Below are 22,934 nucleotides of genomic sequence, written 5' to 3'. Positions count from 1 at the left end.
CTAATACCCACCAAAGAAATTTCACACAAGGAGTCACTGAACCACCATTAGATGGTAACTACTTTCTGTCACTCGCAGTTAAACCAGACTGGAATTGATTATTTTGCACTCAAAAACTCAATTTCCCTTTCCCCATAGTCATCTCATCACTTGTGTCCTTTACAAATATAGGATTTTGAAAACATTTCCTTTACCCATACCTCCCTGCCAGGGCCGGCTCTAGGTTTTTTGCTGCCCCAAGCAAAAAAATTTTTGGCTGCCCCCCCCCCCCCCCCCCCCTGCACCCTCTTGCCGCCCCAGCCCTGGGTCACTGGTAACTCGCTCCCAGGGCGGGTCATTCAGCAGGAATTTTGGATGTGCACAGAACACAGAGAGGATTGGTTCCCATATGGTTACAGAACTGCAGTAAAGTGGAACAATTTTCAGCTGGTGTGATTGGAGGATATCTGGATGCATATTAACACTGTCCTACATAAATGAGGAAAAGTTGAGGTGCCTTTATTATTCTTTTGTTCCATTCTTTGTTTCTATGGGGAATTTGCCAGTGCAATATCACTGTCTTCCTCTTAAACAACTAAAACTAAAAAAAAAAAAAAAAAAGCAATGGCTGTTGAAAATAGCAATTCCAGTCCTAATAACCACTGGGAAGCATTTCTTGCTCAATTTATTCTACTTTTTCTACAGCAAGTTACAGTGGATCAGTATATTTGATTTGGGAGAAATGAAGTAACAGCTGCCCAAATTGAGCTTGAGCACTCCTGAATTTTGAGGGTGTTCAAATCTGGAAGGCAGGTGCTAGATTCCCTTTCTGAATATTAGCTAAATCTGGAAAAGAAAAGTCAATTTCTGCTTCCATGGCTCAGAAGTGTAAATCCTCCTACATGCCTGGTACTGTATCTAAAGCTGCCCAGTCTAGTAGAGCCTCCCCTCCCTTAATTTAAAATGAAAAGTCTAGTAGGATCCACGTACCTCCCTTGCTAGGCTTCAAATAGAGAGGTGCACTGTCCGCTTAGTCCACCCAATTCTTTCTTTGGGGGAGAGCCCAGGGCTGGGGTGGCAGGAGGTGCGGGGGGGGGGGGGGGGAGAGCCCAGGGCTGGGGCGGCAGGAGGTGCGGGGGGGGCAGAGCTGGGGCGGCGGGGGGGGGGGGGGAGAAGAGCCCAGGGCTGGGGTGGCAGGAGATGCGGGTGGGGGGAGAGCCCAGGGCTGGGGCAGCAGGTGGGGGCCAGAGCTGGGGCAGCAGGGGGTGTGGGCGGGGGAGAGTCCAGGGCTGGGGCAACACGGGGGTGCGGGGGGAGCCCAGGGCTGGGGTGGGGGGTGGCAAAAAACCTAGAGCTGGCTCTGTCCCTACCATTCACAGCAAGCTGCAGCATGAGGTTTCAGTTCCACACTCCTTCCCCCTCCCTTTCCTGTTAATTGTGGCCGAGGGAATGCTGGGAAATGTAGTTCTTTCCCTGCTCCAGGGCTGGCTCTATAGGCAGGGAGCTAACCAAGGAACTACAGCTCCCAGGGCCCCCTGTTGGTTCTCAGCTCCCATGCTGGATTCTTGCGCCCCTGCAAATTTGCCGCCCCAAGCAACTGCTTGCTTTGCTGGTGCCTAGAGCTGGCCCTGCTCCCTGCCAGTGAACGTGCTTCCTCCATTGGTTTTCCAGCTCCTCTGAGTCGTCCATATAGCAAACTACTAATCCAGAAGGCTCTGGGTCCACCCACTCCATCATTTCCAGCCCTGGCCAGCTGTCAGTGAGAAACCAGGATTAGAAATCAAACGGAGAACTAACTACAGGGCTAGTCAGGATTGAGAGGCTCTGGGCTGTAGGGGGTGGGGGAGAGCGAAGGGTGTGTGTGTGTGTGTGTGTGTGTGTGTGTGTACAGTTTGGGGCAGTCATGGAGTGAAGTCTATAAGTGAGTGACTGGTTTAAAGCTGGGGGAAAGTGGAAGAGGGGTGGGGATGCTGAGTTAGGGCCACAGGGGTCAGGTAAATATAAAAATCTATTTTAACTGTGATTTTATGTGCTCCTGAATTTCATTCTCTTAGGAGATGCACAGAGAGCACTGAGACCACTTGTTAGCTTGCACTCCCCTTTCCCCCTTCTCTCTGCTGCTGACTGGAGGGTGTTGGGGGCTCCCTGGAGTCCCCATCAGACCATGATTTGAGGAGTTTGCAATGTCCTTGCCCCATTTGTAGCACACAAGGGGTTGTCTGAAGAAAACAAACAGGTCCTTTCCTCCCTCCCCTCTCCTGTGGGGGAATGGAGAAATCAGAGTGGGGGGAAAAAATAACCAAGGTGGTCTGTCTCTTAAACCAAACCCAAAGGGTGATCGAAAAGAGGGTCTATCAGCAGGTATAGTGTATTTAATTGGGATTAGGGTCTGCATCCAGCCCCTCCCTTAGGGTCACTTCACTATACCTGGTCCGTGCAGTTTCAGAGACGGTGAGGTCTAGACAAAGTTTTCTAAACATCAGAGGCATGAAGTTCTGGAATAGCCTTCCAATGGGAGCAGTGGGGGCAAAAAATCTAACTGGCATAAAGACTAAAGTAGATAAGTTTATGGAGGGGATGGTATGATGGGATTGCTTACAATGGCATATAGCCGATCTTTGACTGCTAGCAGCAAATATCTCCAATGGCTGTTGAAAGGACACCAGATGGGGAGGGCTCTGAGTTACTACAGAGAATTCTTTCCCAGGTGTCTGGCTGGTGAGTCTTGCCCACATGCTCAGGATCTAAATGATGGCCATATTTGGAGTTGGGAAGGAATTTTCCTCCTGGTCAGATTGGCAGAGACCCTGGGGGTATTTCACCTTCCTCTGCAGCATGGGTCCGGGTCACTTGCAGGCTTAAACTAGTGTAAGTGGTGAATTCTCTGTAACTTGAAGTCTTTAAATTATAATTTGAGGACTTCAGTAACTCAGCCTGAGGTTATGGGTCTCTTACAGGAGTGGGTGGGTGAGGCTCTGTGGCCTGCAATGTACAGGAGGTCAAACTAGATGATCGTGATGCTCCCTTCTGGCCATAAAGTCTATGACTGTCTTATAGATTCATAGATTCATAGATTCTAGGACTGGAAGGGACCTCGAGAGGTCATCGAGTCCAGTCCCCTGCCCGCATGGCAGGACCAAATACTGTCTAGACCATCCCTGATAGACATTTATCTAACCTACTCTTAAATATCTCCAGAGACGGAGATTCCACAACCTCCCTAGGCAATTTATTCCAGTGTTTAACCACCCTGACAGTTAGGAACTTTTTCCTAATGTCCAACCTAGACCTCCCTTGCTGCAGTTTAAACCCATTACTTCTTGTTCTATCCTTAGAGGCTAAGGTGAACAAGTTTTCTCCCTCCTCCTTATGACACCCTTTTAAATACCTGAAAACTGCTATCATGTCCCCTCTCAGTCTTCTCTTTTCCAAACTAAACAAACCCAATGCTTTCAGCCTTCCTTCATAGGTCATGTTCTCAAGACCTTTAATCATTCTTGTTGCTCTTCTCTGGACCCTCTCCAATTTCTCCACATCTTTTTTGAAATGCGGTGCCCAGAACTGGACACAGTACTCCAGCTGAGGCCTAACCAGAGCAGAGTAGAGCGGAAGAATGACTTCTCGTGTCTTGCTCACAACACACCTGTTAATACATCCCAGAATCATGTTTGCTTTTTTTGCAACAGCATCACACTGACTCATATTTAGCTTGTGGTCCACTGTAACCCCTAGATCCCTTTCTGCCGTACTCCTTCCTAGACAGTCTCTTCCCATTCTGTATGTGTGAAACTGATTTTTTCTTCCTAAGTGGAGCACTTTGCATTTGTCTTTGTTAAACTTCATCCTGTTTAACTCAGCCCATTTCTCCAATTTGTCCAGATCATTTTGAATTATGACCCTGTCCTCCAAAGCAGTTGCAATCCCTCCCAGTTTGGTATCATCCGCAAACTTAATAAGCGTACTTTCTATGCCAATATCTAAGTCGTTGATGAAGATATTGAACAGAGCCGGTCCCAAAACAGACCCCTGCGGTACCCCACTCGTTATGCCTTTCCAGCAGGATTGGGAACCATTAATAACAACTCTCTGAGTACGGTTATCCAGCCAGTTATGCACCCACCTTATAGTAGCCCCATCTAAATTGTCTTCCTTTTTGGTGATCTGCAAAACTGAACTGAACAGTCTGGTTTGGGAACCAGCACCATGGGGCTCCTCCATTCACTTTTGGACTCCACAGTTCCTCCTTCCCTCCCACCATCTCCAGCATAACTCATTCTTTTCGGACTGTGCCCTTCATTCTCCATAGCAATGGTCTAGGGTTCTCCGTGATTAGCCCAGGGTGATCTCTAGGTGATGGTGAATTAACTGCATTCTCCCTGGATGGGGGGGAGAGTGCAGTTGCAAAGTCCTTGATCAATTGCAGGAATTGCTACAATTCCTCACCCAAGGTGTCTTCCAAGGTTTAAGAAGATTCACGTGATAGATTTTAGTTTCCTTCCTTCTATCTGGTTTTATCTTAGAGTCCACCGGCCCTTCCTGTCTAACAGCTTCAAATCGATCCTGCCATCAGCACATTAATTTTGACTTGGCAGCAAAAGGGTGAGCTCCTCTATAATTTTGTTTCTGTGCATGTTGGGTCTTCCTTAAATTCTGTCTGGCAAACACCTTTATGTCCCGAATCATTCCCTTAATTGTAAGATGTGTTGGGTTGTGCTTAAGGCCTATGTCCTGTTCGTCTTGGCCCTCCCACGGCAAATCCAAGATTCCCTGCTGTTGGCAACCATAAAGTAACTCAAGGGCAGAGAACCCTGTAGATAGGGTTGCTAATTTTGGCTGGATGTATTCCTGGAGATTTCATCACATGACATAATCTTTAATTAAAGATTAATCTTTAATTCCTGGAGACTCCAGGCCAATCCTGGAGGGTTGGCAATCCTACCTGTAGAGGCCTGCAGGACTCCTTTATGGTAAACAGAAGCTGCGAGAATAGTTGGTCCCAGTGGTTGGGGTCGCTACTAATAAAGCATCTCAACATTCACTTCATAGTCTTGTTAAATAGTTCGCTGGGCCATCTGTCTGTGTGTGGTACACCGAGGTTTTACAGGGACTTGACCTTTAGAATGGAGCATAATTCACACATCAGCCAGGAGGTGAAGTTAATCCCTTGATCTGTTAGTATTTTGGGGGGAAATCCCATGCATGAGAAGAGCTTCAAGAGTTCTGGTGGTACCACTGTATGTGTAACAGAACAAAGGGGAACAGCCTCTGGGTATCTGGTTGCGTAGTTGACTATCACTGATATGTACTGAAGCCCCAATGTGGTCTTTTCTAGGGCACTGACCAAGTCCACTCCAGTTCTTTCGAAGGGTGTCTTAACCAAGGGCAGAGGGACCAAGGGCACCCTAGAAATCCCTTTGCTGCTGGCTAACTGCTACTCAGTATGAGGAACTGTATTCTCTCACCACCTGATGCATGCCTGGCCAGTAGAATTAGGCTAATACCCAGGACAGTGTCTTCTCTCCTCACAAGTGTCAATTGCATGGGATGTTGTGCACCAGCTGCAACACTCTCCGGTGGTACTTTCATGGCACCAGCGGCTGGGACCCTCACTATCCCTTTTGATATGATATAGGCACTCTTTCTTAAGTGCAAAGTGTGTATACTGCTTACCCTGCTGAGACTCTGTTACTTCCCCATTTACGGAGGCCAGTTGTTCATATGCACGGCTCAGTGTAGACTCTTTTCTGTTCTTGCATATAACTCCCACCCTGTAGGAGAGCTTCCAGGTCCTGACTGCTTACCTCTTCTTTCCCTGTGGGGATTGACAACTATGTTGCTTGGAATGATCCCTCCTTGGGGTCTTTGGCTTCCCCAAGATTTGCCAAGTTCTAGGGAACTGGGTGCAACAATTGACCTGGATCCTGGTTCACTATATGAACCTGTTTGTTAATGACTTGCCAAAAAAATGGACAGTCCTAGCCTATAATTATGGGGTAGGGCAATTTTTCGGCAAGAGTTACTGTTCTTACCGTAGTACGTGTCCCCACTGTCAGTTGTAGACTTTTGCTGGGATATCTTTTCAGATTGCCATGTATATACGGTGGGTGGATCATAGTTTTAGGGGTGTCATTGTCTCCTACTCTAGAGGCCTGGACCACCATCTGACTACAACCAGGTTGAACCCTCTTCCACTGGTCCATCACCAGCACCATCAGCTTAGTGGGAGTCCTTTTCCATACGCGGGTTTCTGCAGTCCAACCGTGGGCATATTCACATTCCATAAGAGGGTACTCGCTCTTTGTGTCCTGTCTGCCCCCAGGAGTAGCAAGTTATCGGGTTGACGTTTCCAGTACCTTTCCTAGATGGGGGTGAACTCGGTTGTGGAATAGTGGCTGGACTCTGGGTTGTGGGTCCTACTTCAGTTATTTGAGGTGCATGGCAGTCCCATTGGTGGTATTGTGTCTGCGCCTGACCTTGCTCCCTCCCCCCCAGACTACCCATGATCTAAAGCAGTGGTTTTCAAACCAAGGGTCGTGACCCAGAACTGGGTTGCGGAATGGAAGGGACTGGGTCACGGCGGCTCTGGTCAGCACTGTTGACCGGGCTGTTAAAAGTCCCATAGGCAGTGCTTCCCGGCTAAGGCAGGCTAGTCCCTACCTGTTCTGACACCGCACTGCGCCCTAAAAGTGTCCAGCAGAAGGTCCGGCTCTTAGGCGGGGGGGACATGGGGCTGCACGTGCTGCCTCCACCCTGAGCACCGGCTCCGCACTCCCATTGGCTGGTCCCGGCCAATGGGAGTTGGGGTGGGCGGTGCCTGCGGGTGAGAGCTGCACGGAGCCACTTGCGTACCTCCGCCTAGGAGCCGGATCTGCTGCTGGCCGCTTCTGGGGCGCAACGCGGTCCGTGGTGCCAGGACAGGCAGGAAGCCTGCCTCTGCACCCCTGCTGCACTGCTGACCGGGAGCCACCCAAGGTAAGCCCATGCCCCAAACCCTTGCCCCAGCCCTGAGCCCCCCCCCCCCCGCAAACTTGGAGTCCCTTGCTGGACCCCAAACCCCTCATCCCCAGCCCCACCCCAGAGCCTGCACCCAGAGTCCTGACCCCCCGTCCCCGCCCAGAGCCCCCTCCCACACCCTGAAGCCCTTATTCCTGGCCCCACCCCGCAGCCCTCACCACTGCACCCCAACCTTCTGCCCCAGCCCTGAGCCCCTCCCACACACCAAACCCCTCATCCCCAGCTTGGGTCACGGGCATTAACAGTTTTCTACAACTGGGTCACCAGAAAAAAGGTTTGAAAATCACGGATCTAAAGGACCATCTGGGAGGACATCTTGGGGTTTGGACCTCTCGGAGAGGATGTTACTGGTTTGTGTTCATCCTCCTGGGTCTCTCTCTGTTATGTCCCAGGCTCTGCCAAAGCCTTGGGGGATTCTGCCTCTAGTGATCCTTCAGCTTCTATGAAGTCCTATATTAGCTGCACTGCATCTGATAATTTCCCAGGGGAGTGCCATAATACCCACTCTCTGCCTTTTATGGATGCTGTCTTTATAAGTTCAGTCACAATTGCCTTGGCCAGTTGGGCCCCTGATTGTTCTTCCAAGTGGAGCTACTTCCAGTAGTGTTTCCTCAAGTGCTGTGCTATTATTTGGGGTCTGGCCCTCTTGGGGTAGCTCTCAGATCTAAAACGTTGGTAATAGGTTTCTTCCAAAATGTGCAAATAGTCCAAAATGGCAGACTTTACCTCTGTATAGTTTTTAGAACAGGCTAAGTTCAGGTTACTGTAGGGTGCCTCTGCTGGACCCGGGGCCAAAGTTGAGGGCCACCAGGATGCTAGTGTCACCCTCTCAAATGTAATTGAAAGGCCTCAGGATCATTGTCCGGGCCCCATCTTGGTTAGCTTCACAGGTACTGGCAGGGAAAGTGCCCCTCTTTAGAAGCATAACCTGCTGGGGCTTCCTGAGGACTTAGGGCCAGCACTACCTGTTGTATCATTTCTTTTTGAAACTCCTGCTGCTGGGCCATCAGTTCCCTCAACAGCTCTTGCTGTTGGATGGTCTGAACTTGCTGTTGGGTGGTCCGCTGCTGCAGCAATTGCTTCTGGAACTGCTGTTGCTGAGTACCTTGCTGTTGCTGTATCTCCGCTAGCCACTTATACCTCTGCTCCGGTTCCATCTTGTTCAGAGCTGCTGAGCTCTGTTTCCCTCTATGGCTTTTTTTTTTTTTAATCCTTGTATCAGGCGTAATTATACCCACATTCTCTACTGCTTGTAGTAGGTTGGGAGCTTCCCTGAAACCCTACCAGACCACAGTTTTGAGTTGTTTATGATTTCCTTACCCCATTTGTAGCACACAAAGAGTTGTCTGAAAAAAAAACGAACAAAAAGTTCCTTTTCTCCTCTTTCCCCGGGGGTGGGGGGTGTGTTGGGGGAGGGAAAGACAAAGGTGGTCTGTCTCTTAGGCAGTCATTTTGGTCACGCCTTTGGGTTAGGTTTATCAGCAGGTATAGTGTCTTTTTAAATCAGGATTAGGGTCTGCTGCTCTCCTTTTGGGCCACCCTGCTTTATACCTGGTCTGCGCAGTCTCAGGGACAGCGAGGTCTGCAACTATCTTCCTCTTTACTGATCTGTCCCTGTCACCAGCAGTCTTCTTCCTGTTTGCCATCTCTTCCTGTGGCAGGCTTTTCCTTTTTGAATCCACCCCCCCCCCCATATGCAGAGCGAGCCTTACAGGTGCTCCTAATTAGTGCTGGCTGAGCCCAGAGGAGTTTGTTAGCTTCCCCCCTACTAGAGTGATGATGTGTCCCCTCATACTGACCCATCTTCCAACCTTTCTAGGTTGGGCTCACTGGGGCAGGGAATTTCTGTGCCCCATGTGCAGCTTGTGGGGATCCTAGGGAACCTGTTACCTGCCCTGTTTTGGCCCCTCTCCAAGAAAGAGCACTGAATTTCCAGCTTAAGGATCATTGTGTCATGAGAGATGTGACTTGCTAAACAAGTGGTGTGATCAGTCCAAAGGGCCTGGTACCTAAGTGAGGTGAGAAGCTATCAATCAGTGACCATCTTTTTACTATTTGGACAAATCTCTGCTCTGCCCACTGCCCTCTTGTGATGTGTCTTCTTGCAGGCCCAGTCCCTGACTTGCAACTGCCTTATCTGGAGGGTAGCACTGTGACATCAGAAAGAACTTGGTGAATAATCTAACAGTTACATTCTTGTTCGTTTACATTCAGCAATTTTTAGTTTAAATGTCATATGCTAATTGTCCTAACTTTGTATCAGAGCTGCTTTTTAATTTTTGATGACTGCATATCTCTAGTGTTTGGCCCTTAGAAAATGGCTTCTCATTTTCTGTAGCATCAGAACTCCAGCCTGCTTGCTGCATAGACAAATTGGATATAAAAATCCCCAGCACACAACTCAGGCTGAGAATGTTTCCTCTTTAAAAACAAAAGTTACAAAGATGTTACAACTGAAAATTTAAACTCTTGGCAGTTTGGAAATTCTCATCTAATCCAGTTCAGGGCAACACAACTTCTTGGTGTTCATTGCCTTTCATACAGATTGTACGAACAGATTTTTAACTGAGATTTGAAGTTAGATGGTGAGTTGATGAGGCAAAGATAAATAATTAGTAAACTGCTTCAGGAACTACATTGGAGAAGGCTCTTGTACCTGTAACAGCACAGTTGTATGAGGAACAGAGAAGAGAGAGGTTGAAAAAGCATAGAAGGAAGTAAGGGAGATAGGTATATCTCCATATATTTAAAGTCTATCTCATAGAACTGGAAGGGACTCTGAAAGGTCATCAAGTCCAGCCCAACGCCTTCACTAGCAGGACTAAGTACTGATTTTGCCCCAGATCCCTAAGTGGCCCCCTCAAGGATTGAGCTCACAACACTGGGTTTAGCAGGCCAATGCTCAAACCACTGAGCTGTCCCTCCCCCCCATGATGAGGTTGACTGGCGTAAACCCTTGGAGATTATTTAAAACAATATAAATTTTTAATTGGATCCTGTCATGATGGGGAAGCTGATGGAGTTGTCTAAGGGTGTGGGTGATGGGATTTGTACATGAGAAAATGGGCAGCAGCATTCTGCACACGCTGGAGTATGGAGAGTTGAGGGAATGATTACAGAAAAGGGAGTTGCTCTAGACAAAGTGAGAGAGTACCTTTTAAACCTTATTTTTAGTGTTTAAACTGAAACCAGAGTTAAGAGTTAATCCTGTGGATCCGTCTTGTGAGTAGTGCTGCAAAGAGAGTCACTTTTGACTCTGTTCTCCCACATGAGTGTATCGCCACTGCTTTCTTCCATGAAACAGTCTCTTTGTGGTAGGAGAGAGCAGATACAAATATTTATTTAGAGACCTCACTCTTCTCCTGTGATCTCTCCACTAGCTCCTAATCTACTTCTGAGGCCAATTCAAGACCTGGGTCTTCTCTCCAAAGCCATCAGTGGGTGGGAACCCAGCTACATCAGCAACCACATCTCTGTTCATGAAGACAGCTGTGCTCCTCTGGGACAAATGCTCTTCTGATTGCAACTGGCTGTCACACCTGGCTTGCCCCCTCTGCACTCTGCCCACTCCTGAAAGAGTCTCATGCTTGTGTTAATGCATAGCCCTTTGGGACAGCAACACTAGGGTGAAACTGAAAAGGACCAACCCCAGTGGGTGTTTGGGGAAGCTTTGAAGAAGCAGCTGTGTGTGGCTGGGTGAATGATGGACGCTTTGTCAGCTGGGAGTGTATGGTATGTTTTCAGTTTTTAGTGAATGCTAATGCTCTCTGATGTTTGTTTGTGTTGCATCCCTAGGTGCAAGCCCTTTTGATGGGAGGGTCTGTGCCTGTGGCAGGTATTAAGGTGTCATGTAGCACAGGGGCCTTCAGGTGCCAGTAGGTAGATGTTTAATTGCCAGCTCCTGAGTAAAGCTTGTTTGTAGTGTGGGCAGTGCTGAGAGCTTTTGTTTATGAGCTGAGAGAAGGGGACGGCTGCAGCTGCTATATAAATAACTCTGACAGGCTGGGATCTAGGGAAGAGAGGTTGGGTTGCTATGGAGATTGATCTGAATCAGATTACCTGCGGCTCTTGTTCTTCAGCCTGTGCTTGTGTAGTGGCTGTGTGGCTTTGCATGTGCCGGGGAGCATGCTGTGATCAAGAACTTGACTGAAGGGATGGGACAGAGGAAGGAAGCAACTCCCTGGCCAGTATTTGGCAAGATGGTGAAACCAATCACTAGAGCAACCAAGAGCTTTAATCATTCTGGCCTCAGCCCTGTGAGGCAGGAACAACATCCCTATCTGTGGGGTGCATACCATTTGTTTGCATGTATATGATTCTGTTTCTGGTAGCGTGTGTGGAGGTTATGAAGAACCTAGCTGCCTCTGCTCACTAATGACATGGTGGCAAGCTAACCCCTAGAGAAACAGTGACTCATAGGTGCCAAAGCCAGAAGGGACCATTATGATGATCCGGTCTGACCTCCTGTATAACACAAGTCATAGTACTTTCCCAAAATAATTCCTGGAGCATAGCTTTTAGAAAAACATCCACTCTTGATTTAAACATTGTCAGTGATGAAGAATCCACCATGACCCTTGGTAAATTGTAGCAGTGGTTAATTACCCTCACTGTTAAAAACGTACGTGGATTAGAGAACTGACTTCTGAGTCTACAGGGTGTTTGTAAACCAGTTTGGTGATGCTGATAGTTTGGGGGTCAGGGGAGAGAATATCTTCGTGTATTAAAGATGCCCTTTTGGAGGATGTCCGTGGCTTGCTTACTGAGTCCTCCTAACTGGACTGCTCTCCAGAATGATTTCAATGAGCTGCTCTTGTTACTGATGAACATCATCTCACATTTCATTCTTTAAATCATTTTAATTTGAGTTCCACTGTTAATCTGCTCCCTCTCCACTGCCTTCTGGTTAGGTGGAAGGTTCAAGTAGTCAGGATGTGCCTTCTGCCCTGTCAATAAGGACGTTTTCCTGCTTTAAGGAACACTTGTGCTCAAGGCTCAATGTTGTTAGATTCTTTTTGCTATTGTAGGTCTTTCATTGGGTTTTTCTCTTGCTTGGTACCGTGCCTGCTATGGTCCAGCTGCACAATACAAATGTATTGCCACTATCTATGTCAGGCATGCCTGCAGTGCTTCTAAAATGCATCCTGTCCACATACAGACCTGCACCCAGGTATTGGTATCTTTGTTAGGAGTACATATCCTTTGCCTGCATTGTTGCCCTGAAAAGGTGGAGGGCAGCACCAAGTGAAGCAGTTGCACTGGTGCAGCAAATCCTTCCAACTGTGCCTTTAGAGGCTACTTTACATTCTGCAGGCTCCTCAAACTGACCCTAGAGCACCCAAGGTCTATTCTGGGTTGTTCTCAGCTCAGCTGCAGAACTGTGACATAAAACAAGAACTATCAGTTCCATGTACTTATTTGTTAATGTTACAGTAGTACCAGATGCCCCAAATGGATTTGGGGCCCTATTGTACTGGGCACTGTTTAAATACAAAACTTCTATTAGACAGACTATTAAATGTTAGTACAAATGTTGTATGCAGCCAGAAATGAAAACTCTCACACGAGAAATGAGTTTGTCTTCTGCTTCTGTTAGAGATCATTGCAAACAAACGCCACATCAGTCAAACCAATGGGGAAAATAACTACACGAAGTGCACTGACCCACTTTAAAACTACATCCTCAGATGGGAGTTGCTGGAAAGAGAAAACATAACTTTGGTGAAATGATACTAAAATTACAGACACACTCATTGGGCAAAACTACCTCACACTGAGTGAATGTTGCATCTCTAATACCTTCTTCCTCCCTCTTTGAATTATGTGGGGATCACTATCACACATATGCAACTAGCTAGTCGATACCTGTCTCAGGATGCTCAAGGGGCGAAACATGAGAGACAAGGAACCTTAATTCAGTTGAAAATTAGGGATCAAAGCTGCAGGCCCTGCTTGACCAAATTCTTATTGAAGTGATATGGCCTGTGTCCCGTTTTTAGGATCAGGTCCATAATGTACAAATAAGAAAACATACAAACATTCACAAAATGACACATACAACAGTGATCAGGGTGCAGGGGGATTCACCCTAATCAAAGAGATTGCTGGCTCAGTTGTCTGTGGCCAAGGTGTTTATAATATCGCCAACTCTTGTGATTTTTGGGGTGGGTTTCACCTGTTTTATGAAAACATGATGAAAGGCTGCAAACTCATGAATATTCTTATTTATAGTGGCCGCCATCCACTCTTACTGTCGGTCCAGCAAGCTTGCCACCATTCCCCTATGGTCTATCCGCATGTGGAAGTAAGACTGCCCTTAATAAAGTTGGCCGCTGCCTTTCACTGTTATCAGTTAGATTGAAGCCATGCCCACAGGTAAAATGGCTGCCACTGTATGGTTCAAGGAGCTAGCCAGGACAGAGAAACTGTGAGGAGCAGCAGAGAGACTGTGAAAGGCTGATAGAAAGAATGAGGGGGAACAGGATTAAGGGGTGCTCGGGAATGGGGTCTAGGGAATTTTCAATTGCAGGAAGGAGGGTGAGGGAAGTGCGGAGGGCAGTGATGGGGGTGGGATCTGGAGGGGATAGAATGGCAGTTCCTCCAGCTTTGGGTGGCGATGGAGAAGTAGCCCTCCAAGTAGCCAAAGGGACAGTGTTGCCAACTCTAGCATACTGGAAAAAAAGGTAAATGGTGACGTGGCAAAGTTTGCAGACAGGACAAAATTACGCAAGATAGTTAAGTCCAAGCCAGACTATGAAGAGTTACAAAGGGATCTCACAAAGCTGAGTGACTGGGCAACAGAATGGCAGATGAAATTCAAAGTAGTGCACGTTGGAAAACATAATCCCAACACTACATAGAAAATGATGGGATCTAAATTAGCTGCTATTACTGAAGAGAGAGATCTTGGTATCATTGTGGATAGTTCTCTGAAAACATCTGCTCAACATGCAGCAGTCACCAAAAAAGCTAACAGAATGTTAGGAATCATTAGGAAAGGGATGGGTAATAAGACAGGAAACATCATCATGTCAGTATGTAAATCCATGGTATGCCCAGACCTTGAAAACTGCATGTTCTGGTCACCCCATCTCAAAAGAAGATAGAATTGGAAAAGGTACAGAGAAGCGCAACAAAAACGATGGAGGGTATGGAACAGTTTCCATATGAGGAGAGATTAAAAAGAGTGGGACTGTTCATCTTGGAAGAGAGACAATTGGGGGAGGGGGGAAGATATGATAGAGGTCTATAAAATCATGAATGGTGTGGAGAAAGTGAATAAGAAAGTGTTATTTACCCTTCCACGTAACACAAGAACCAGCGTGTCACCCAGTGAAATTAATAGGCAGCAGGTTTAAAACAAACAAAAGAAACTACTTCTTCGCACAACACACAGTCAGCCTGTGGAACTTGTTGCCAAGGGATGTTGTGAAGGCCAAAAGTATAACTAGATAAGTTCATGGAGGATAGGTCCATGAATGGCTATTAGCGAAGATGGTCAGGGATGCAATCCAATGCTCTGGGTGTCCTTAGGTCTCTGACTCCCAGAAGCTGGGACTGGACAACATGGGATGGATCACTTGATAATTGCTCTCTTCTGTTCATTCCCTTTGAAGCACCTGGCATTGGCCACTGTCAGAAGACAGAATACTGTTCTAGATGGACCATTGATCTGACCCAGCATGGCTGTTCTTATGGAGTGATCGTGAGTCACAGGATTTTGATGCCTGCAGTAGGAGCTGTTGTAATAACACAAGAAGTGCCTCTGGTCCTGTTTTTTTCAGGACTGGGCACATGGACAGAGCTCTGTGGAAGAACCTCAGGGCTGAGGACACAGGCCTGCCTTGCCACTGAGCCCTGCCTTCATGTATGGCTCTAGAGCAGGGAGAGGATCTTGTGGCAGCAGGAGGTAGGGGAGTGGGGAGTCAGGGAAGTAGTGCTGCTGGATGCCAGATAGAGACCAGAGCAGCATCCACCATCTGAAAGACGACGATTCCTTGAGGTCTCAGAGGACAGTTCTTTCCATGGATAACAGACTTATTCTGGTTGTGACTGTCAATGTGTCTCAGGGGTTTTAATACATAAATTAGGAGGAATATGAGCCCTACCTGGAGAGAAAATCAACTTTTCCTGTCTTGGGTGGAACAAAGTGTGCTGCCCATCAATGAGGAGATGGACACCACGACTGACACTGCAGAGGTTGGATTAATCAGAATGGAAACTGCACCCAGAAATATCCTCACACATTGTAAGTCAACTTGATGGGCTGGCGATTGATTTTATTTTATTTATTTATTTTTGCATCTGGAAACAACAGTAAAGTGCACTGCGGCCTATCTCTATGTCAGGATCTTGGAAGTGAGGTGGTGAATAACTTCTTGCAAAGTCAAGCATTGTCTCTGCCAAATCCTTTCCACCTTTTCCACTGCTCCCTGCAGTGATGCAGAAGATAGGAATGAAAGGGCAGGAGTACTTCTGTTTGTCATTCTGGCTATGGATCTCAAGGCTGATTAACTTAACATTGGACTTTACAAGGTCTTTGCCTCACAGAGGAGGTATTGGGCTATTGCAAAACCACTCCTCCATCCTGGACCAGACAGATTCAAAATGGATACTTGGATGAAGTGATTAGCACTCTCATGGACCTTAAAAGCAGTTCACAAATAGAACTTGTTCTACTGGCTGGTGAAAGTCCATAGTTTAACTACCATGTTAAAACAAGTGAAACATAGCCCTGAGTTCCTTCAGCAGGGCCTCAGTGTGGGTGTATAAGAGTGTCAAAGCAAAAAGGTCAGGTCTCTGTAGTATAATATTTTTACCATGTCCAAGAAAAGGAAGTTTTGTACAAATCCAACATTGAATGCTTTCTTAGGACAATGGCCCTTATTCCAGCCCCACAAAGGTCATAGAACATGACTTTGGAACCTCATTTTTGTCCTTCAGCACTAGCCAGATTGTGTCATTGATACTGCCTATCCATGAAAACAGACATCCCAATAGCTACTATCTCTAATCAGACAGATTTTATAAATTGGAAGCTTTCTTTGGTGACACCCAGTATTTTACTTTTGATTTGGACAACTAGCCCTAACAACAGTCATAGCATTCATTCCCAAGTCCATTCTGTTCTATATAGGTTTTTATACCATGCCCATCATCGTAGTGTCAGAGTGCTTTCCATTAGCACAGTATGCAATATGACTACATATCTGTCACGTATTTTATGTGCTCATCCTCTCCCCTCAGAGAGAGGTGTGTGCAATGGGGTGGTTTCCCCCTATATATACCTGATGCTATCTATTTATGTTAGAGAAGGCAGGTCAAAGAAATGTGCCTTGCACTTGGAGCAGAAAGTGGTGAGTATTGTGATGCTCCTTTGTTCCTCAGGACATTTATTTCACAGACTTGGACTACCTCTGGAGAAAATTCGATCTTCTGCACAGATAAGCTTTACTCTTATTGTTGAGAGTTCCATTGTGCCAGAGATGCATAGTTGTCAACCATGGCCTTTTTGTCCTGGATCTTTAGATGGTCTTTTAAATAACCTGGGCTCAGACCATGGAGCACTTTGAAGATAAGGACTGAAACTTTGAACTTAATTTGAAATTTTATGGGAAGCCAGTGTAGAAAGTAAATTCAAAAAGTATTTTTTACAACCACTGACAATCTCAAGTTTCAGAGTGGTAACCGAGTTAGTCTGTATCAGCAAAAAGAATGAGGAATACTTGTGGCACCTTAGAGACTAACAAATTTATTTGGGCATAAGCTTTCGTGGGCTAAAACCCACTTCATCGGATGCATGCAGTGGAAAATACAGTAGGAAGATATATATGTTAGAGTTGGTATGGCAACACCCATTTTTTCATTTTCTTTGTGTATATATATCTTCCTACTGTATTTTCCACTGCATGCATCCGATGAAGTGGATTTTAGCCCACGAAAGCTTATGCCCAAATAAATTTGTTAGTCTCTAAGGTGCCACAAGTATTCCTTGTTCTTTTTGACAATCTCAAGACAGAGAAGACGTGTCTTCTGTATTGAGATTTGCTAGATGGCTGTATATCCCTCTAGACATAAATTCACCAAATCCTATGTATTGGACTTCCAGTCTTGTAGATGATGCCATTATTGACAGTTTTTTCTCCATGTCTTAGTGCCAAGGAGAAGATCGAGAATATCTAATATCCTTCTTTTTAGATGTCCATATTTAAAGGATGATCCTTTTTCTCAACCTGGAGTCACAATTCTTTGAAAATCTATTTATAACAGATTTGTGGACCTTAGTACAATGAGGAATAGAAATATTTTCCTGAGCTTAACAGAAAAATTTCTTTCTTTGAATGATAAGATTCACAGATCTGGCCCACCCTGGAGATAAATGGAACATTCAGAATAGAAATGGTAATTGACATCCGAAGACCTGAGTTTGTTTCATTAAGAGGAATTTCCCATGCTCTGCCATAGCATAAATTGTTGTGCTTTTCCCTCAAAATATACTTAGAACAATCTGTAATTTAGGAAAGTGGAATTGAATTATCCTGGCTCTGGAAGTTGTCTCAACTGGAGGGCTTAAGCATTGGGGCATTCCCTTACTGCCAGTGACTGACAGGTCTGGTTCTGCTCCCGAACTGCAAGCAGGCTGAAGTATCTATTGTAATGGATCTGTGGATCTTATTTACTAGAAGGTTTTTTTTTTTTTTTTTTTTTTTTTTAGATAAACATAGATACATTTTCCTATTGTGTATTATAAACCAAAATAAATAATAAATGCTTCCTTCCTGACTGAAACAGTCAGGGAGGGGCATGTGTGCAGATGTTGGACAGGGATAAACCATTGGGACTTTTAGGAGAACCCAGTGTAATATTCTATGTGGGATATCTCAGAATAGGAGAAAAATCCTTCTTGATTCCCTCCCCCACCTCACATACCCACTTTGTGTGACTGAGTATATCTTTTGTTGTAGTTATGTGCATAGATAGCCTCTTCTTTTTCAGAAGAACCTAAAACTCCAGAATATGGTGCAGATCTTTCTGCCAGGAGCTATGCTAGACTCTAGGTGAGTGTCTACACTGGAATAGAAGACCTGTGGCATGGCTGCGGTTGGCCTGTATCAGTTGACTCTGACTCACAGGACTTGGGCTGCGGAGCTAAAAATTGCTGTGTAGACGTTCGGGCTCGTGCTGGAACCTGAGCTCTGGGACACTGCAATGGGGGAAGGTCTTGGAGAGTGTCTTATCTCCTGTATCCAAAGACCATACTCAGAAAAAGTATGCCAGTGTTAAGCACGTGGGACAGAGCAACCTTCAAGGAGAGCAGTCCCTCAGTGTCAGACTTGCTGCTCTCTTGGAGCCAAGAACTCCTCCCAGTTCAGGTCCAAGAGGGCTAGAAAGGAGAAAAAAGGAGAACATTCAGATCAGGATCTGTTGGCTTCCCCAAGTCTCAGTGTCTTTAGGTCAGAATAAGTCAGCCAGATCTAGGGCTTGGAGGAAGAACAGCAAAACCTCTCCAGTAGGCCTCATTCTGTCTCCAAGGAAAAGCACCAAGCTTCCATTTTAACAGAGAACTTAGTAGTTAAGCACTCTCCTTATCCTCATCTGCAGAGAAGAAAGACCCCTCAGACTTCAACCTTGAACAGAAGGCGAGAGACACCCAGGAAAAGCTTTCCCCTCCAAACAGCGTTATTCCCAAGCTCCTAAATGCTGTCATCATCCTAGATGTGAATAGCAGTACTCTATACATCTCTGAAGAAGCGGCGAATTGTAAGGAATGGGAGACAGCCAAAAAAGAAAATGCTTTTCTCCAGTTTACCAAGGAGAACCCTGCATCCCTTTCATCTGGTTATGGTGTATTGTGACCATTGAGAGTGTGAACAATCAACCAAATATAGAAACTCTGAGGCAGTCACAAAATTCTACACAGTGCTTAAATCTAAATCTGCCTATGTCACATTTCCCAAGGTTGATATTCTCTGCCATCATGGCACTATTAAACTTAGTTTATTTTTTTTATGTATCTATATTTTCAGTTTTCATAATGCTGCAGATTGTTTAGGTTTGAATTGACAACTCAAATAAGACAGTTCACACCTTTAGGAGCAATGGTTTCAGGCTGTCTGCAAACTCAGACAGACAGCATTGTATTATTTACACTTTACTCACTTTTTTGAGGTTTTAATTGAAACCATGAGGTCTAGGAATATATTTTATATATGAAAGCTCAGATTTTTGGAGCACAGTTCTACAACACTAGGTGAATTCTACGGCCATAGAATCCCAGGTGCTCTGGGATTGGTGACAAATAGCACTGATAATTTATAAATAACAAGGCGTGCCAGACAGATTTTTCTTAGACTGAATGATAAAATTAGTGGCGGAAGAGGCTTGAATTGTGAGTGAGGGAGTGAGTGGGGGAGATAAATTAGAGTAATGGGATAGAATAAAGCAAAAGAGAATATAGTTTGAACACCAGGAAACACTTTTTTACTGCAAGATGCATTAAGGTGTGAGATAGGCTTACAGAGGAAGTGGTGGGAACCCCATTGCTTGGGACTCTTATGACTGGACAGAGCCATGGAAAAGATACCGTAGGGAACAGTCCTGCCCTGGCCTACATGTAGCATTGGGACCTCAGAGGATGAGACCTAAGAGGATTTTTCTTATTGTTACCCATTTTGACCTGAACAGTTAGTCAAAATTCAGAGTTTCATGGGCTGCTTCCACTAGGAATTTGATATTTCTTTAATGCACTTCTGTTTATTTATAAAGAATGGACAAAAATGTCCTGTTTCCCTGAACACAATAGGAATAAAACAACAGGAGGCAGTTTCTTTGTTCCTGTTTCCAAGCTTTTTTCCAGTGAGCACGCTACCCAAAAGCACACTTTTTCTCTCTCTCTCAGGTTTTTCCCAGCATGACATGCCACAAGTGCTTCTCTGGTTTTATCTGGGGCTTCCTTGATGTCTTATCTGCGAGCTTTTGGGGTTTTTCAGCTGCTTCTCTCCACATACACAAAACTCCCTCAAACAATAACAGCTCCCTGCTTTTACATTCAGACCCCAGGAAAAAACCCTCAAATACTATGGTTCAACTCCAGCTTCAGCCTTGTAGGCAGCCTGTGTTTTGGGTAGTGGCTCCTATTGGTTTCCGCTATCTGTTCCGTAAAGGAACATAATTGCTTTTTACATTTATCCTGAACAAAGGGCGGCCGTTACGCCCACCAGCTTCAACAATGTTTCACTCAACTCCCAGCATAAACACTACCTTTAGCTGTTGTTTCCTGCTGTTTCTCTCAGGAGCTCGAATTTACGTTATGGCCATAAATAAAATCCATTGGGTGGTTCTGAATCCTGCTGCTGTGATGAGAGGATGGCTCCTGCTGAGTGTTTGGCCCTAGCACAATCTCTAGTGTGCAACCCTGAAATTCACTTTACATCTTTCTGCTAAGTGAGGGAGTGTTCCGGTTTGGAGTCTAAAGTACTGGCTGGACAGTGCACATCAGTCTGGGTAATTCAGAAAGGACACAGGAGAAGCAAATATGAATGACATGGCTTCATGCACATGGAACAGGATCTGTGGGTGGTCAAGACTACACATAAAAGTGGGATCTATGGGGAAAGGGTAGCATGGGACCAGAGTTATGTATAAGTGTGTCAGCTGTTCCTGTTTCTGTTGCTATGAAACAGCAGCGTGTGAGAGGCCGGATCCATGAAAAAAGTCCCATTGCTTTCAGTAGGAACAGGAATCAGGCCCTTGAGGAGGATTGGGATGCTTAGCTTTCCAAGGGAATGTGGCTGTCCCCAGGGTGAGCATAAAGCTCTGTTGTCCATCCATGATCCACCCTCCAACTTTATTTCAAAGCACTACTCCCTAAGATCATGCCTCAGGCCCTCACACAAAACTCTGCTGCTGGTGCGTATGACACTGACCCTATCTTCTCTCCTGGTTTCAGGTTGAACTTGTCAGACGTTTCCATGTGGAGTCTCTTCCCTGAGGCAACTGCAGCAGCTGACTGGATGACTGGCTGCTGGCTCAATGATCAGGAGATTCACTGAGATGACCTAGTGAAGGGGACGGGACAATGTTGCAGAAGAAGATCTGCCCCCAGTTACTTGACTACCTTGTGATCGTTGGGGCCAGGTAACCTAATAGCCTCCCAGCTATGGTTTTGCTAGTGATGGGAGGGGACGGTAGACTTGGCACCCCCTAGCTGTTCTCTCATCAAGTGCCAAGCAAATACTGTTCAGAATATATATAGAACACTACAATGTGTAGAATGTGCAATTTTGAAATGTATCCTATGAGAAAATTATTAATATAGGCTAGATCTCTGGCTTTTCCTTGAGAAAGAGATTTATTATTCAGAAACCCCAGAAATTATTAATGATCCATAACAAAATCAAATCAGCTGGTGTTGCAATTCTAGTGTTTAGTCCTTTCACTAATACTCATTTATGTAAGTTCTTGGGCTGCTCTCTCTGTCCTTATATGAAGAATCAAGAATGACTTTTAAAATGTTTTTTTATTAACTACCAGTAAAATACAAGGGTTAACATACTCATTCAATAGTCAATTAATACTGAGTGCTTATCAAATACAGAATTGATTCTTACAGTATTTGTCAAATACACAAGTAGCATTTGTTGCTGATCAAGGCTTATTTAGAACTTCTTTATTTATTCAGTAGCTATTTCCTGCATCTTTTTACAATACTTCATTCATGGGTGTATTCCTAAATGGATTAAATTTCCATTTCCAAATGCGAATGACTTAAACATGTTATAGCATGTTTCCTTTTCATGAGAAGACCTTGACAAAATTATGTTGACTAAACAGGGAAAGAACTTATTTGTTATTGGTAGATGATGATTTTTATTGGCTTACAAGGCCAGCCTGACTTATTTTAGAAAGAAGTCTGTGGCCAGAGTAATTTGTCAACTGTACTTAATTTTATTTCTTGACTTCTCTGTAAGAAATATCAGTCCTCTCCAGATATAGGTGTCTGACTGTTTATTGAGAGAGGAGGAGAAAATATTTAATATATGTTAGTTTCTTTTAATAAACTTTATTAACTGGAAACAAGGAAGAAACAGCACTCTCTGACCAGAGAGCTCTCTATGGGTCACCAGTGGTCCGTGGGAGAATAGTATGGGAATTACTCTTTTAAACATTTATACGTTAACCAGTTTTTGCAATTTAGAGACTAGAAAGTGTAAATTCCACTTTAAAAATTTAAACCTAGAAAAATACATCTCTGTTTACTAAAACTTATCTTTTAAAATTTACAGGATGAAATCCTGACTCCATTGAAGTCAATGGGAATTTTGCCATTGGTTTTAGTGGAGCCAGGATTTCACCTGTGTCCTTTAAGATTATCAAAAGCAAAAATATTGTACTGTGCTTTATCTAATAAGGGAACAAAAGTTCTTTTTTCTGTGTACGTTAGGATCGTTTGTTCGGTTGGCCTTGTACATGAACAAAGTGCTTATAATGTACTTTTTATCTTTAAAAGAAAACTAGCAGTGTTTGCTTTCTCACTGTTTCCCTTTATTGTTAGGAGAATTTTAAATGTTGTTCCCTCTTTACTTTCTATATACCCTTTAGTTTGTGGGTCTCGTACACTTCCATTGCAGTTTTATTAAAGTTTATACATTATATATCAATTCAAAGAGTTCCATTATGCATGATTTTATTATGTTTCTGCCACAGCAGCTCCTTAGTCATGCTCTCAAAAGAGTGGTTTTCTCCCCCCATGGGAACTGCTGGGCCAGTCTCTGTCTGAGTTCTCCTCTGCAGCCAGGGCCCACTTTGCATGCCCTGGTAGGATATCATGATAATTTGAGGCTCCTAAACTTTCTCTTGCAGTATGTTGTCCTCATAGGTCACAGCGATTTGTAGGTGACCTGTGGCAGGTGGAACACATGGGACATAGGTTAGCACGACAG

At 45.1% G+C, this 22,934-nt stretch overlaps 1 protein-coding gene across 1 annotated transcript in view; it reads left to right on the top strand.

The window, feature by feature from the left end:
- The first annotated feature begins 18,010 nt into the window (after positions 1 to 18,010).
- The window catches only part of MADD (MAP kinase activating death domain), a 98,627-nt gene continuing 93,703 nt past the window's right edge, over positions 18,011 to 22,934 (top strand). The window contains exons 1-2 of the mRNA XM_065402368.1: positions 18,011 to 18,050; positions 20,942 to 21,129. Coding sequence (XP_065258440.1) covers positions 21,071 to 21,129 — 59 coding nt within the window. The 5' untranslated portion in view covers positions 18,011 to 18,050; positions 20,942 to 21,070. The remainder of the gene's footprint in view (positions 18,051 to 20,941; positions 21,130 to 22,934) is intronic.

The sequence above is a fragment of the Emys orbicularis genome, chromosome 4, assembly GCF_028017835.1.
Source record: "Emys orbicularis isolate rEmyOrb1 chromosome 4, rEmyOrb1.hap1, whole genome shotgun sequence".
Lineage (NCBI taxonomy): Eukaryota > Metazoa > Chordata > Testudines > Emydidae > Emys > Emys orbicularis.
This window is presented reverse-complemented; position numbering and strand designations above follow the sequence as displayed.